At 39.7% G+C, this 17,088-nt stretch overlaps 1 protein-coding gene across 2 annotated transcripts; it reads right to left on the bottom strand.

The window, feature by feature from the left end:
* Positions 1 to 1,601: 1,601 nt before the first annotated feature.
* GATAD1 (GATA zinc finger domain containing 1) lies at positions 1,602 to 15,217 on the bottom strand. Of its 2 annotated transcripts, XR_008550689.1 has the most exons (7): positions 14,897 to 15,216; positions 13,855 to 13,980; positions 12,253 to 12,312; positions 8,939 to 9,122; positions 6,218 to 6,682; positions 2,681 to 2,741; positions 1,602 to 1,842 (listed from the first exon to the last, which is right to left on the bottom strand). XR_008550689.1 is itself a non-coding variant. In XM_037507827.2 (6 exons), exons 1-5 carry the CDS (start codon positions 15,146 to 15,148, stop codon positions 6,492 to 6,494), a joined length of 813 nt encoding a protein of 270 aa, XP_037363724.1. In that variant the 5' UTR covers positions 15,149 to 15,217; the 3' UTR covers positions 2,749 to 6,255; positions 6,484 to 6,491. The 2 variants fall into 2 exon arrangements, 1 of the variants encoding a protein (XP_037363724.1); XM_037507827.2 differs by lacking the exons at positions 1,602 to 1,842; positions 2,681 to 2,741 and having other exon boundaries at positions 2,749 to 6,255; positions 6,484 to 6,682; positions 14,897 to 15,217.
* Between the last annotated feature and the right edge of the window lie 1,871 nt (positions 15,218 to 17,088).

Raw genomic sequence — 17,088 nt, 5'->3', positions numbered from 1 at the left:
GCTGCTATGAACATAGGAGTGTATAATCCTTTTGCTTATTTAGTGTTTTCATATTCTTTGGGTAAACACCTAGCAGTGGTATTGCTGGGTCATAGGATATTTTAGTTTCTTTGAGGAACCTCCATACTGTTTTTCATAGAGGCTGTGCAAAATCATTTTCCAAACAGTAGATCAGTGTTTCTTTTACTTTCATATACTCACCATTAGTTGTTTCCAGTCTTTTTGATACAGGCCATTCTCACAAGGATGAGTTAATATCTCATTGTGGTTTTGATTTGCATTTCCCTAATAAGTGATGTTAAAATTTTTTTCTTGTGCCTGTAGGCCATCTGAATGTCTTCCTTGGATGAGTATCTATTTAGGTCTTTTGCCCATTTTTTGATTGGCTTATTTCTTCGTTGTTGAGTTGTATGAGTTCTTTATATATGTTGGAAATTGACCCGTCATATGTATGATATGAAAATATAGTCTCCCAGTTCATAGGTTGTCTTTTTGTTTTTGTGGCAGTTATTTTCATGGTACAAAAGGTCTTTAGTTTTGCTTTTTCGCTCTTTGCCATTAGTTAACTCCCCAAGTAAATTTCTATGGCAGATGTCAAGGAGTATATGCCTTTTCTTTTATGTATTTTATGGTTTTAGGTTTTCCATTAAAGTCTTTAATCCATTTTGATTTAATTTTGTATATGTAGTTAAGTAATTAATGCCTTTTTTTTTTTTCATGATTATAAGGCAGGAAGAGGCACTGAGCAGGTTTTCTATGATCCTATGCAGACTGAGTAAAGAAGGAGTCCTAGAGAGTCCTGGAGCCCTCAGTGGCTTTTGCAGGCTTTTATTGGGATTTACCGGGTACATGGCAGGTAGGGGTGCCTACCAGCCTCCTGGCCCCCAGCAAGTCTTCACTTTTTCGGGGCTCTCCAGCGTTCTCTTGCATTCTCTCTGCTTCTCTGCTCTCCTGCTTCTCCTTCTGCTCTCTTGGCTTCTGCTGGTGTCCCGGTGATGCCGCCCTTAAAAGCCCAGTCTTAGCCCAGGTGAATCAATCCCATCTACATTTGCCCACACCCTACTCCAGGTGCCCGCCATCAGGCATGCAGTCAGGACCGCAGGGTTCCGTCATCTATCCTAATGGCAGGAGGGCAAAAAAGCCTGATAGTTTTTACCTTACCCTACATTGATGCTGTCCAAATGTCCCAACACCATTTGTTGAAGGGGCTTTCTTTTCTCTAGTGTAAGGTCACGCTTTTTTTAATCAAAGATAAACTGTTCATTATTTGTGTGAAATTATTTCTAGACTTTTTATTCTATTCCTGTGGCCTGTGTTTCTATTTTTGTGAAGTTGGAATTATGAAATTTTCATATGGCAATTTACTTCCCATGGTTCTTTTATGTAAAACTTACTGGATGATGAACACCACCAAAATGAAGTGATAACCCAAGAAGGGAGAAAAACATGAGATTCACGAAATTGGGAATCTATGAGAGAGGAAAAGGTAATTCCCTAGATATGGGGATGTTTCTAAGAAGATGAAGTTGATAGAACAGTTTATATGACTGGATATAATCAGGGGAGAGTTTTAATTTTATGGGAGAGTTTAGTATGAATGATCACAGAAAATAAAGCAAACGAAAGGCAATCCTTTACTATTGAAACTTAATAGTAATACAATAAAGTAAATTGATTCTGATAAAACAAAATAAGGCAAAACAGATACAACTTACTAATTACCTCAACCTGGAAAGCTACAGATGGCTTTTTTTCCCCCCCTGAAAAATAACATGTCTTCTTCCTTCTTCCTCATTCTCTTCTTCCAACTGGTCATTAAATTCTGTTGACTTTATCTTCTACCTATTATTTTTTTAATGTGGTAAAACATACATAAATTTATCATTTTAACCATTTTAAAGCATACAATTCAGTGGCACAGGTACATTCAAATGTTGCATTGCTACAACTCATTTCTAGAGCTTTTTCATCATCCCACACAGAAATTCCATACCCATAACATTGCCCACCCCTACTCTAACCCTCAGTGCTGGTAACCTGTATCCATTAATTTGTCTATTCTAGGTGGAATTATACAGCATTTGTCCTTTTGTGTTTCGCTTATTTATATTTGTATTTGGCATAACAGTAACTAAAGATTATCGATACAAAGCACCTTTCCAAAAAGTGATGTTTACATTTATACCAGCTGGAGATGGTGTCCTCTCTGCCTCTCAGATGTTCGCTAACCACACTCCCATGTTTGCGTGGTCCTCCCCACACTGAATCAGAGATGGTCTGTGTGACCAACAGCATAGAGTAGAACTGATGGTATGTCACTTTCAGATTATAAAAAGCTGGTGGCTATTATGGGTACTTGCGCATGGATCATTTGATCTGGTTTTTTTCATTTGCTCTCAGCAAAGCTATGGGGAGGCCAGCATAGTAAGGAGCTGCCATTTCTGTCAGCAGTTACATGAGTGAGCTATTTCTCCTTTTTTGTTGTTTGGTTTTTAAATTTGCATACATATTTTTTAACAAATAGAAATGAATTTTTTTTATAATTCAATCTTTTGATTTCTCCTTATGTGATCTCCTTCATTAGGATTTTTCAATTTAAAAAATTTATCAAAAAGTTTTTTTTTCTTAAAAATGTCATATGATTCTAAATAGTTTATAATGAAAAACAGCAGTTCCTTACCTTTATCCTTCAGTGTCTCAGTAACTGTATCAGCCAGGCTCTGATCAGAGAATCAGAAGCACTAGAAGTGATAGAGAATAAAGGCTCTATGACAGAGATTCTACTTTACAATTGTGGGACAGTCTCTAACACCAATCTCTAAAACCAGTCAGACAGGCAATTTGGACTCAGAGTAAAGGAGAGTAAGGGACAAGCTTCGAATCTGTACCAGTGTCTCAGCCTTGCCATTTCCTCCAGTTTGAGTGATTTAAGTGCCCTGCAGAACATGGTGTTCTTCATCAGAGTCCAGGGACTGGGTCCAGGAGTTGATAAGCCAAAAGAGGTCATGCTTGAGATCTTTCCTAGAATCACTATATGAATATAGGAAATTAACTAAATCACTGACTTTATTTCTTTGTATGTCATGTATGTATATCCCTTGCAAGGCTTTAAAAACTGCTCTTTGTAACTCTTGGCTTGATGATCACTTCTGTAAATTTTTGGTTTTAATTAATTGGGTTTTGCATTTATCTTTGATATATAGATTCAAATGTCCAGTTCATCTGGGGCAGGAGTAGTGAAAAAAAAGAAAAAGCCCAAAGTCTAGTTCATTTATTTTGCTTGCTTCTTTAATAAAGAAGAATTTTAATAATAATAAATTAAAAAAAAAAAACTATCATATGTAAAATGTTCTCTATATGTGTGGATTAAAAATTGGTAGTCGGGCCTCCCCAGTGGCGCAGCGGTTGAGCACTGGGTTGCGAAGCTGCCCGCGGCCTCTGCAGCGCCGGTTCGATCCCCGGCCGCTCCCCGGCCACCAGAGGAGGGTCCCACATGGCGTGCAGACCTCTCCTGCTGCCTGCTGCTCCCCTCAGCAGTGTACCCCGGTCCTTCTGCCTGCTCTGCTCCCAGCTCTGGCTCTGGTGAATTCTCTCACCCTCCCATGCTTCTGACTGTACCCAGTGCTTGTATAAATAAATAAATAAATCTTTAAAGATGGAAAAAAAAACAAAACTGGTAGTCCCATACCACCACTTGGGCAGTCTGCAAACAAGTGCGTGTGTTTGCATGTATATATGCTCATTGCAGAAGACCTCCAAAAAAAAAAAAAAAAATACCGGAAAGGAAGAAAAATGGAAAAATGCACACAAATGCACATTAACTTATTTAAACATTCCGCTCTAGTTGGCTTCAGGTTCCCTCTTGTTCCTTCATGAAGCTGACATCTTGGCTTATATTTCTTGGGTGTAAGAGGAACAAATTCCTACAAAAGGTATGGTTTATACAATCGGTACACATTCCTAAACCATTCCCAGGTTGGCAAAATAAAATCCACAAAAATGCCATTCCCTTCTCTAAACCATGACAGAATCTCATTCTGAGTATGTGTAATGTAATTATGTACCTATGTGTATATAAACACACATGCATGTAAAAATATAGATGTAATTTTTATTCCATTGTTCTCATGATTTCACCTACTTATGGCTAAAAATAGAATCATAATTCAAACTTCTTGATGCAAAACAAACACTCCTAGAGCAGTCCTTCACAGCTAAGAACATGAACTTTTTGGGATATTTTTTTCAGTACTTATTTATGTAAGATTTATATGTGTAAGAGAACTATTGAGAGTCCATTTTTACATCCTGTTAAAACAATATTTAAAACAATCTAATACTAATCTAGAACATTACAATTTGAAATTCTACTCAAGTTGACAGTTCATAATACTTTAATACTAGTAGGAACTAGTATTAACTGAAATATCAACAGGTAATTTATTTATTTATTTTAAAAGATTTATTTATTCATACATACAAGAACTGGGGTACAGCCCAGAGGTGTGGGGGATGAGAGGATTCACCAGAGACAGAGCGGGGAACAGAACAGGCAGACTAACCAAAATACACTGCTGAGGGGAGCAGCGGGCGCGACAAGAGAGGTCTGCTGCGCTATGTGGGTATCTCGCCAGTCGGCTGGGATAGAACCTGCATGGCAGAGGCTGCAGACAGCTTCACAGTGCTGAGTTCAACCCGCTGTGCCACCAGGGGAGGCCCGCAACAGGTAATTTAATTAATAGCATCCAATCTGGACCCATGGTCACCTCTTATTAAGTGAGGACCTGGCTTAGGTGCTCTGAGAGTTACTACAAAGATTTGTAAATAAAACATACCATCTCTGTGCTCCATGGAATAGGGGTTGGGCAGTAGAAATAGATACTTATACAACAACAGACTAAGACACAGATTGATTTTAGGGAGTCATGTTAATCTGGAAAGATCTCAGAGGTAGAATTTGAAGGTTTTAAGGCAGTCTGTGGTAAACTGGAGGGAACAATATGAACAAGATCTCTGAGCCAGGAAAATGAGGAAGTTGTCAGGAGAATAATATTAGTCAGAGTGAAAAGGAGACAAGGCTGGGAATATATACTAGAACTATATCAGAGCAGGCTTTTGGTAACAGGAGAAAAGGTATGAATCTATTCTGTAAGCAATGGTAACCACTGGTGTTTGTTGAGGAGAAAGGTGAAAATTTAATCTTTGTTTAAAAAGATATTACACAAATATCTACCAATTTATGAACAAATGTCAGTATATACACTGGTTTAAAATTTTTCTTCATTTAAGACAAAACTTGCAAGGTGACCATAGACCTGAGGCACAGAGTAAAGGAAGGGAAGAGAGAAGGGGTCAAAACAGGGGAGGAAAGCACAAAAGGACTATAGTGTTAGATCATGGTGCTATGGTGGTCGGATAACTACAGGGACCACACCAGAGGGTAGAAATCAAATACTACCCAAAATTAACAAAGATGTAAAAAAATAAATAAATAAAACATTAGATCTAAAAAAATTTTCCCTTCATTTCAATAAAAACCTTACACCAAACTTTCATTTTGTCAATCAGCCATTTTCTAGACTTTTCCAAAATTAATTACATATTGATTAATTTTTCACAAAAAATTACAAGTACTACAATACTGGTGATTCCTATTTATATATTTTTGGATAGAAAATCCTTTTTGTTTAAACAAAATAAATTCAATGGAAATACACTATGGAAAATACATTTTAATCCAAAAGTTTGAATATTAGCTCTTAGTTATTTACAATGGTATTTACAACTGATTTTACTATATTTATTTTGAATAGAGAGATGACTATGTACATAATTATCTACATTTGCTTTTTTTCAACCCACAAACTATAACAGTGTAGAAAAATTGTCACAGCTCAAAATCATTACAATTAAACTAGATTCTGACAAATTTTCCTAGGGCTGAAAAATGCTAGTTAAATCAGGGTAGAAGAGGTGAGTGTGTGCAATCCTTACTTCTTCCCATTTTCATACTGTTGTTAAAATAGCTAACAGTATATTGGCATTTTTTAAATGAGAAAACAAAGCTTGTATAACTTTGTGATATTGTTGGCCATAGCTACATTTTATTTGATTAAGTCTTTGGTAAGAAATCCAAACCTTAATTAAAACTTCATTGTGAAAATACAATTCATTCGTGAGTTTCTAGAAATAAATTATGGAGAAAAATAGATACTACCTGTTCCTAATGGTCTCCTTGGAAATCACAGTCTTTGCCTGGGAAAATACATACATAGAATGTTTAACTTCAAAGTACATTTAATTCTTTTTTATCCCTTTTAATTTTCTAAATGACTAGTAATAAACTAATGGTTTAAAGGCTAATGATAATTGGGTAATAGAGAAAAAACTTTTAAGTCATTTTTCCATTTAAGAATTTCATTAGTAAAAGGTGGCATATCTTATAGCAGTAAGAAAACAAGGTAACTGGAAATCTAGCTTTACTTTTCAAACTATAGATGGTTGGCAACTGTTTCCTTAATAGTTATTGCAGGAGTAGGTCCAACATGAGTCCATATATAGCCCTTCTCTGGTCTTGTGGGGACTGTGGGAAATGGTGATGAACGTGACTTGAAATATTCAGAAGGTGCATGACAAACAAATTCCAAGTATTCCATCTTCCTTGGAAGATCTTCCTCTGGTCCTGAAAGGCAACCAATGAAAAAGTTGAACACATTTTTGAACATATATTTCATTTTTATAAAATGTTATAATTCTTAAATACTAGGAAAACCACTCTGGTGGTAATTCGACATTAGTCTTTGAAACATGTATATTCTGAAGTTATTTTCCACCTTTTTTCTACTTTAACTGCTTAATGAATACAGCATTCTCCCCCAAACATCAAGTCAATATAGGATTCTAAAAATAGTTAGCCTAATATTGTGTTTATCACATGCCTATGTTGATCTAAGTACTTTCCATATATCAATACTTTAAATCCTCACGCCAATCCTCTGAGCTAGGCATACCACTTTCATTTTACATGTTAGAAAAATGAAGTAAGACAAACTAAGGAACTTTCCCAAGTTCCAAGATCATAAGGCTAGTGGCTGGGCTAGGAGTCCAGAAAGTCTTAATTCCAGAGTTTGTTTTCTGAACCTCTCTGCTAAGCTGCCTCCTCTAGAGGATTGGGAAGAACAGTTGAGAGAGGAGCCACAGAAACGATGGCCTCTCTGAAGAAACCTGTCTGACAGATTACGTAAATGACAGTTCATGCTTCTATGTACTTACAAGCAGAAGATCAAAACTGGTCATGTATCAAACTTGTCATATAGGTGAGAATAATAGTGTTACATTATTTGTCCCTGAGGTCTGCTGAAGAAATTTTCACAATGTTTTCTTTTAATTATATAATTATGCTAGTATTTTATTAATTCAAAAGCACTTTACAAGAAAATAGTTAAGTATGGCTCCTACAGCAATGTTACACTTCGATTTGGCATCTAGCTCCACAGGTCGGAAATGTGGCAACTCAAATCCACACATCCTAGAATGGGTCTTCCCACTCATTCATGCCTGCTCCACAAATGCTCTCACTGAACCAGTGTCCACAAATGGTGGTATAAGTTTCCTTTTTTTCAGAATGCAAAAGTACAACATGCCCACTGCAGAAAGAGCTAAAAGTTCACAGTAAATTAAAAACTTCAAAAACATTCAAAATGGTATTCATCACTAACTTCTCATGAGCCTACATCAAGAACCATTTGTCCTACTTCTTTTGTCAGTCTTGAAATTAATGAGAGTACAGTGGCTGCAACTGAAATTAACAACAATGACAAGTTATAAAAAGTAAATGTGTAAAATGTAGATGGACACATATTGAGAACTTTTAAGATTTTAAAATAACTGCCATACTTCTTTTAGAAATTATTATTGAATAGATTTTTATAAGTAACCTAACTATCCTAGTTCCTAAAGAATAAATTTTAATAAAGTTAAACCCTGGGTTACTCAGGAAAATCTTATTCACAGCACTTTGTAGCAGGTTCATATTGCCAGAACTCAAAATAACTAATCACACTCAACCCCGTTATAATGTCCTTCGTATTTTCTACAAAGCTCTCTAATTTTTTGCACTTGATGATACTTAAGCTTCTTTACTATGGAGTGATTTATATCCCTCCCAAATTTATATGTTGAAGCCCTAACTACCAATGTGATAGTACTGGACATAGGGACTTTAGGGAGGTAGATCTGGTTAAATGAGGTCATAAGGGTGGGAACCTAATCCAACATGATTTGGTATTTTTGTTTGTTTTTTTTTTTTTTACAAAAAAGCTAGAGAATGGACCTCCCCAGTGGCGCAGTGGTTGAGCGCTGGGTTGTGAAGCTGCCCGCAGCCTCTGCAGCGCCGGTTTGATCCCCGGTCGCCGGGTGAGGGTCCCACATGGCGCGCAGACCTCTCCTGCAGCTCGCTGCTCCCCTTAGCAGTGCACTTTGTCAGTCTGCCTGTTCTGCTCTCCACTCTGGCTCTGGTGAATTCTCTCACCCTCCCGCGCTTCTGACTATACCCCAGCGCTTGTATAAATAAATAAATCTTAAAAAAAAAAGCAAGAGATTTATTGGTAGATAAGGACAAGAAAGCTTCTTATCCTAGGGACCCCAGAGGGGACCCCAGAGTGTAGCCCTAATTATGTTCTTATAAGAACAGATTCCAGGAGTGGACATGTTAAGAAGGTGGCTATCTACAAGTCTGGAAGAGAACATTCATCAGAAGCTACCTAACAACACCTTGATTTTAGACTCCAGCCTCCAGAACTATTAGAAAATAAATTCCTGTTGTGTAAGTCCTTCAGTCTGTGGTATTTTATGGCAGTCTGAGCAGACTAATACATTCTTATATATAATAATGGGGAAATAACTGGGTTCAAAAACCTGCACCAATTGTCAAACTCACCTATGATGTAGGATGCAGGATCAAATTGGTCCCTGGGGCTAGAAAGAGTGGGAATGAGCCACGTTAGCGCTGCACTCTTCTCACAATACTGGTCTTGGATAAATCCCCTGATCTGAGCATAGTAGGGTTTTCCATCTTGCTCATCAATCACAGAAACAACATCTCCAATTTGGTAATATACTCCCTGGGAGAAGCAGAAGATAATTCTATATTTAAAGTCAATAGGACATTTCATATTAAAATGAGTATGAACTGAAAATTCCTCACATGAGAACAATCATTTTCGAAAGTGGTTAATAAGAGGTATTTGAGATTGTCTAAAGTATCAATGTTTACATGATTGATGCCAATTCTAGAACTGTTTCACTTTTGAATAAAAAAAATTACATGCACACATGATAACTTGCATCTGCAGAAAACATTTGTTTACAAAGATACTTTGATTTTATAGCACAAAGGTATCAACACTATCCCTGCTTTTTTTTGGCCGGGGCCATTACTCTATAGAAAGGTTAAGCGTTTTGCTGATAGCTATATAAGGCAGAGACTGCAGCTGAAGCAACTATACCAGCTTAGCTCTCTACCTCTGTACTGTCTTGAAAAGCAGTGCTTACCTGGTGAGAATATACTCTACACGCCTCCTTCCTTAATCATTCACTGAAGAAAACAGACACCGTAAGTTCAAGCCAAAAGAAAAGACAGAAACTCTTTTGATTATAATCAGTCTTCGGGATAACTTTATCCTCAATTTACTGTACCTTTTCTCAGTCTCACTGGGCTTGTCTTGTCCCTTCAATTCACTTTAATATTCTTCCCTAAAACAATTACTGGTATTTCTAACATTCAGTTCTATTTCCAGAAACTAAGCTGTGACAGGAATTTCTCCTGCTGTACCCTTTATCCATGTGTCTAAGGGTGATTGTAGCATCTGGTCGACTACAGGTGGGTATAGTCCTGTCCCCCCATAATCTGCTACTTACTAGTTCATAACCATTATAAACTGGTTCTTTTAGCCTCTACTCCAAGTTTGAAGTTATTTGTCATAAAATAGTTTGAATTAATGGTGAGCTTTGTCTAATGTATGATCACTACTCTCAAATTGTAAATGATTATATGTTTTCTCACATATAAAAAAGAGCTTGCTTATAATAGGCATTTGAATATATACTGAATGAATATTAATCCAAAATACATAATAGCATGAAAGCAGAACTGCCAGCCAAAGACAATGTCTTAGTAAAAGATTCCAATGGCAACCAGTGCCTGACACAAGATGTCTATTAATATGTGCTGTTATGTGTAATGTATATCTACATATGTATATACATACAATATACATATATAAGTAAATAAATAAAACACCAAACAGAACTGGGGCACTTGACGTAAGGAATTCCTTCCTTCACTCACCGGGAGGTTTCTGTGCTACTGGGAGAACAGAAAGGGGGTCTAACACATGAAGAACGCAGGCTCAGAAATGACCAGACCTGAGTTCACAGAGTTGTTCTGTGACTGAAGTACTCCAAGCAGGTCACTAAACTATTCTGGGCCTTGGGTGTCCATTCTATCCAGTGGCTCCCACTTACCTTCCTCCTGAATGCTTGATCTGGGCTCTAGTTCAGCAGCTGGCAATGACCTTTTAAACTCACCCACCCCAGCTGCCTGCAGTGGCATTACTGTGACAAACCCCACTCTGGGCACCTGCATCACTACTTGAACATTTTGTTGCATTTTGTTCTTATTGTTTAATAAACATGGGTGATAAACCCCAATAACAAAGTATTAATACTTCTAATAGCAGATCCCTCACATCTTTCTGTTGAGACATGCTTGAAAATAATTAGTACACTAAATCTTTAGCCCAACAAGTTTACTCCGTGAAGGTAATTGCATGAAACTGAAAATGTGATGATCATAATTTCTATTATTCATTGAGTGCCTAATCTTCTAAGTGTTTAACATACATAAGCTCACTTGCCCCTACAAGGCAGTTTCAATTTACAATCCCTATTTGACAGATGAAGAAATATTAGACAGGTTGGTCTTAGCCCCGTAGCCACTCATCCAAGCAGTGAGCCAGGAGCTGAACTCTAGGCTTAGACTCTGGCATCAGACAGCTTTGATCCATGACTTGTTGGTTATATGATCTTGGAAAAGTTAATAAACCCTTCTATGCCTCAATGTTCTTACCTATACAATAAGGATAACAGTGCCCAAGTCATGGAGTAGATTGAATGAAGTAAAGTATGCGAAATGTTTACAGCAATGTCTATACATAGCAAACACATACTAAACTTCATTATCAACAATGTATGAAATGCCAGAAATACAGGAGAGAGGTTTGCCTATGTATAAACTAGTTAAGAATATACAGATTTTGGGCTAAAAGAAAGATACACTGAAGGCAAATAATCACTTGTGTTTCCAGTGTTTGGTCCACTTAGGTCAGGTATAAATAAAGCACTAACATAGTACTGCCCCCTAGGTGACAGTTCAGACCTATGTCTGAAAAAACTGAAAGAAGAGAAGGGGTATTGTTTATAAACAGTAAACCTCCTGCAACAGAGCTCACTTCTCTTGTGGAGTTTGGAAGGGTTTCCAAGAGCGGACTCAAAGTTCAATGATGAGAGATGAAGGCTGTGGAGGACACACTACACACACAACACAGGCTTCATGCCTGGGCCAGGCCTGCCAGGGCTTAGAGGTCTTTTCTTCATCTCAATTGCTTTCCTAAGGTTTTGCTAAAAAATAATCCCATGTCACTTCTCTCACTGGGGTGTCAAGATGTGCATGGGCTAACAAATCTAACTACCTCATTCTGCTAGCAAAACATCTTAGACTTACTCTGTCACCAAAGACTTCTAATAGGTGCTAATCTCCACTAATACCCTTATTCCCCTCACTTCTGCCTAACGGCATTGTAGAATCTCTGTGCTTACACTAGCCAGTACATCACAGTCCACATGCTCTCCTAGTCCCAATCACACCTTTCTTAACCTTCAATCCATCTCAATGGCTAGGGTGGCTTCCTTTTTAGCTCCATGCCATAAATAAGCACTTTAAGAATTATTCCCATAACTTACATTAAAAATTCTTAAGATCCTCATAGCATATTTCAATAGGCAACCTCCCTCCCACCTCAGTTCTGGATGTGATGTTTTGTAACAGCCAACAGTGGTGGAAAATGGCTTAGATGGGAACAATAACAAAAAATCAAACCTTACAGAGCAGCTGAGACCATTACACTAACCCAACATTTTAGTAGAACACACAATAGGCCCAAATCTTCCTTCAGTAACTCTGCAGATGTTTACCTTGTAGAAGATTGACTCTGCAGTGATTATAGTGGAAACTGACTCAGGAGCTTTGATGGGCTGTGAAAAAACAAGAGAAAAGATATTAGCATATTCATAGTGAGATTTATGCGTATGCAGTGTGCATAGGCACTTCCCCAGTCATTATGAGAGTTCTATAATTTGAGAAATACTAACTTTGTTGTTTGGTGACAAGAAATGTGATAAAAAGATAAATTATTTTCTTCATGTGTGGCAAAGCAGTCTGAATATTTCTACTGCTGTTTCTGCTATCATTAGCTTCAAAATTGCTGAGAACCAAAGGACTAGCTTCTGATTATGTGACTGAGATTTAACATGAGCACTCTCAAAGCTTTATTATACATTAATAAATTTATAACAATATAATGGCTCTAATCACCTGAGTAGGACAGAAGTGGCTACAGTAAGAAATGTGTAGGTGAAAACAAAATGAGATAGTGTCTCCTTGCAAACATTCTCCACCTGAACTTAACTATGACAATATTCATCAAAACTGATTTTATAGTAAGACTGAACTAAAGCTAAAAGAAACTTCCTTCATTTGCCGTCAACTAGCATTAAAATCCCTTTTCTAGCAGTTACACACATATTTACGCCACAATATAGAAACCAGGCCTCTCCAAAATATTTCTTGATAAAATCCTTGAAGAAAGGGGCTGCTAGTGAAAATGATTAATTGTGAAAGGGGCTGCTAGTGAAAATGAAATAATTGCAGCGAACACATTCTATTATACTTAAGAAAAACCTGTGATTTCATGGTTCAACTATAATCTATTGAACATTCACTTAACAAGAAATTCCTCAGATGAAGGAAACAAAATTTAAAATATCTTAAATTAGGGGCTCTCAAAAAGAATCTACACTCGGCACAAAATTACCAAAGTGCTACTCTATGTTTTATAAATGATATGCCCAACTTTATAATTGTCTTTACTGGTAAATGAAGCATTCTTTTTCTGAAAGCAAATATACAGAGGTTTTAAAAAGTAGTGTACAAAGTATTGTTTGTTAGAGTGACCACTGTTCCACTGTGCTTACAAAAATGAGACTATACTGCAATAAAAATGTGCTTTCACCTTCAAGTCTTTCAAAAAATCTATTTTCTTAGAGCAGAAGAGATAAAGCTTTAACAAATTTTTTTATTCATATTCATCAAATTATCATAAATCAGTAAAGTATACTTTCTGGGGTTGTAGCAAATAAATAGGAAAATGAACAAGTTTCAGTATTATTTACATAGATTTTTAAAGAATTTTAAAAAAGTTTTCCTAGTGTACCTGGTCATACCAAGAACCATAATCCTGCTTGGTCCTTTCTTAGACAACACAATAAAATGAGTTCAAGGTTTATGTTTCTTTTAGACTCATATTTATATTTTCTAGAGAGGAAAAAAACTGAAAGAAGAGAAGGGGTAATGTTTGTAAACAGTAAACGTCCTGAAACAGAGCTCATTTCCCTTGAGGAGTTTGGAAGGGTTTCCAAGAGAGATTCAAAGTTCAACGATGGGAGACGAAGGCCGTGGAGGACACACTACAAACACAACACCATTATAGTAAAAGACACTGTCCACAATCATCTTACATTTTTTAATTTAAAAATATGTCTTCTCCCTTTTCCTTTCGTGGAAACTTTCTTTTCAGCCGCTGGAGCAGATTTGTATTTAGTGTTTCTGAGACGAGCAGATCTCCTGTGAATTTCCTGCTTACTCTGTTACATAAACAATTACAGAACAAAAAAAAAAATGAAAAGGGTAGCAAGGTTGCTATCTAATACAACCATTTATGAGCTTTCGAGTATACACTTTACACAGACATTTAAAAATTAAGAGTGCACCTTTTCCTTTTATTATGGGTAACTGCATGATCTGGAATAATTAAAAACACGGAGGGCCCGGCAGGCAAGCATCTCAAGTCTCCAAAAAGGTGTGTGCTACTTACAATAGGGCAGGGAGCAGGAGTAGGAGTAAATGTAGGCCAAGGCAAGAGCTATTCATTTGTTGCATTTCTCACAAAGAATTCTTAACTCAATTCGACAACGCCAGAGAACAGCGTAGGCAAGGCACCTGCTACGGTATTTACACTGTCACTTAAAATAATGACACGATCATCTTAATAACATAATGGCCAAAAAAAAAAAAAAATCCTTTATTAACAAGGAAAAAGTTCCAGTAACATGACCGTTTGCGTCTCTGGGTAAACGTGTGTATATCGGGTTGCCTGGTTGCTCCCCAAAATATTGCAATGGAGGAATGTCTGAAGGGTTTTTAATTTCCTTGCTTCTGCACACTTCCAATTTCTCACAATAACGAAAGGTGCTTCGAAAAGGCCGAGTCAATGAAGATCTAATCATGGCGGGAGGGGAGTGGGTGCGAAGCGGAGGAGACGACGCGGCCCAGCAGGTGCGCGGCCGCCCGGGAAGCTACGCCCCCGCCCCCGCCCGCCCAGCCCGGCCCCGCCCGCCCAGCCCGCCCCCGCCCGCCCAGCCCGGCCCCCGCCCGCCCAGCCCGGCCCGCCCGCCCAGCCCGGCCCCCGCCCGCCCCCGCCCGCCCGCCCAGCCCGGCCCCCCCGCCCGCCCGCGCGCCCCGCCCGCCTCGCGCCCCGGCGCCCCCGCCGGCGGAGCTCACCTGCTTGCCGCCCCCGCCCCCGTTGCTCTGCGGGGGGGCAGCCGAGGTGCTGGCGAAGGTCGCCGCGCCGAAGCCGCCGCCGCCGCTGCTGCCCCCCGTCCCGCCGGCCGCCCCCGAGCCGGCGCCCCCGCCGCCCGCGCCGCCCCGGCCCGTGCAGTGGTGGCAGAGGATCTCCCCCTGCGGGCCCTTCTTCCACATAGAGGACGACGTGGTCTTGCAGACGCTACAGGTGGGCTTCAGGCCCAGTGGCATCGTGGCCGGTTCGGGCGGCCCCCGCGGGCGCAGCGACACAGGAATGGCTACCGCCGGTCCCGGCCGCCCGCTGGCCGGCCCGCCACTCCCGGCGACAGGAAAACGGCGCGAGCGCCGAGCGGCCCACGCCGGGACCAGGCCGCGGCCCCGGTCCCCAGAAGGCAGGAAGGCGGTTCCGGCGGGCGGGGCGCGGGGCGCGGGGCGCGAGGCGGGGCGGGGCTGCCCTGGAGACGACGGCGCGCCTGGGCTCGGAGGAGGTTTCCGCGAATGCGCAGCCGCCCGCCTGACCGGAAGTGTCGCACCCGGAATTCCTCGGAGGCGGGACGCTCTGGCCGGCTGCCGCCGGGGCTGCCGCCGAGTATGCGCTTCGGCTTCCCGCCTACGGTTGGCAGGTGAACTACGGGGCACCCAGTTAAATCTGAATTTCACAAAAGCAACGAGTAACTCTTTAATATGAGAGTATCCCATGCAATATTTGTTATTTATGTGAAATTTGAATTTAAGTGGCGTCCTGTATTTTTATTGCTCAACCTGGCACTTAGCACCCTTAACAGTTATAATTTAGGCCTCCAAATTCTTTTGTCTGTATGGGTTGTAGCCATGAACATTGATGTATTGAAGCAGGCATTTTATTTATTTTTTATTTTTTTAAATAATAAATTTTATTTTTATATTCCCCATACAATTGCAATCCCCCCATTCTGAACCCCAATCCCTCCCCTCCCGCCCCCCACCCCCCCAAAAGTGTCTCTGGTTCATAGTTTTTTGTTGATTTTGATTTTCAGTTTCTTATAGTTATTCATTTTCCTGGTCCCTTATTTAAGTTTTCTAGATTCCTGCTATGAGTGAGACCATCCGGTATTTTTCTTTTTCCTTTTGGCTTATTTCGCTGAGCATGATCCCTTCCAGCGCCATCCATGTTGCTGCAAATTGCATGTGTTTATCTTTTTTGAATGCTGAGTAATATTCCATGGTATATATGTACCACATCTTCTTGATCCAGTCATCTATTTTTGGGCATTTGGGCTGTTTCCAGAGCTTAGCTATTGTAAATAGTGCTGTGAAGCAGGCATTTTAAAGCCTAAGGTGTCAGGTGCACATTCATTAGCCTTTGGTTGATTATGTCATAGTACATTTTGTAACCTCTGAATAGTATTCAGTAAGAAAATGAGAGCTGGCCTACACCCCAGCTCTTGTATGCATAAATAAATATTTAAAAAAGAGAGAGAGAATGAGAGTTAAAATGTCAACCTGGGTCTCCCTGGTGGCGCAGGGGTTAAAGACGCAACATATGAATCGGTCCGCAGCACGAGTTCGATTCCCGGCTGGCCAGGGGGAGACCCACATGGCGGGACAGACCTTTCCTGTCTCGCCCGCTGCTCCCCTCAGCAGTGTGCTTAAGTCCGTCTGCCTGTTCTGTTCCCCACTCTGTCTCTGGTGAATCCTCTCACCTCCCCCCATCTCTGGCCTGTACCCCAATTCTTGTATAAAAATAAATAAAACTTTAAAATAAAATAAAATGTCAACTCACTGGTTTGGCATTGATAGGAAACAGAACTGACCCTGAGGATCCCTGAAAGTGTCTTGAGATCTCCCTGGACCACACTGGAGAACAGCTTAGGACAAGCAAATTATGAAAAGCCAGATCCCTGTTATTATTGTCTAGTCAGTACAGGCCTTGCCAGGGAAATGAGTCTCTCTTCAACCTCACTTGATACAGCAGCGGTTGCATACCTGTTTTCCTGATCCTGGATTTTCTTTTTCTAGACTTGATATCCTTGAAGAAATCTTGGTGCATATATTTGTGGTATGCTGGGGTGCGGCGGGTGGAGGAAAAATGTATTGAACACCTATGATGTCAAGAAATCTATTGAATGCTTATGACAGCCCTGGAATGAAATGTGATTATCCCTATTTTAGTGTGATTTGATTTGATTTGG

Source organism: Talpa occidentalis, unplaced genomic scaffold (assembly GCF_014898055.3).
Source record: "Talpa occidentalis isolate TD23 unplaced genomic scaffold, MPIMG_talOcc4v2.1, whole genome shotgun sequence".
Taxonomy (NCBI): Eukaryota; Metazoa; Chordata; class Mammalia; order Eulipotyphla; family Talpidae; genus Talpa; species Talpa occidentalis.
This window is presented reverse-complemented; position numbering and strand designations above follow the sequence as displayed.

Bases quoted from the DNA above. Each gene is read 5' to 3' on its own strand.
- GATAD1 (XM_037507827.2), bottom strand. From the start codon at position 15,148: ATGCCACTGGGCCTGAAGCCCACCTGTAGCGTCTGCAAGACCACGTCG. The intron at 13,981-14,896 runs GTGAGCTCCGCC...TTTATGTAACAG, and splicing joins GGGGCGGGGGCGGCAAGCAG to AGTAAGCAGGAAATTCACAG. The intron at 6,683-8,938 runs GTGAGTTTGACA...GTTGCCTTTCAG, and splicing joins TCCTGCATCCTACATCATAG to GACCAGAGGAAGATCTTCCA.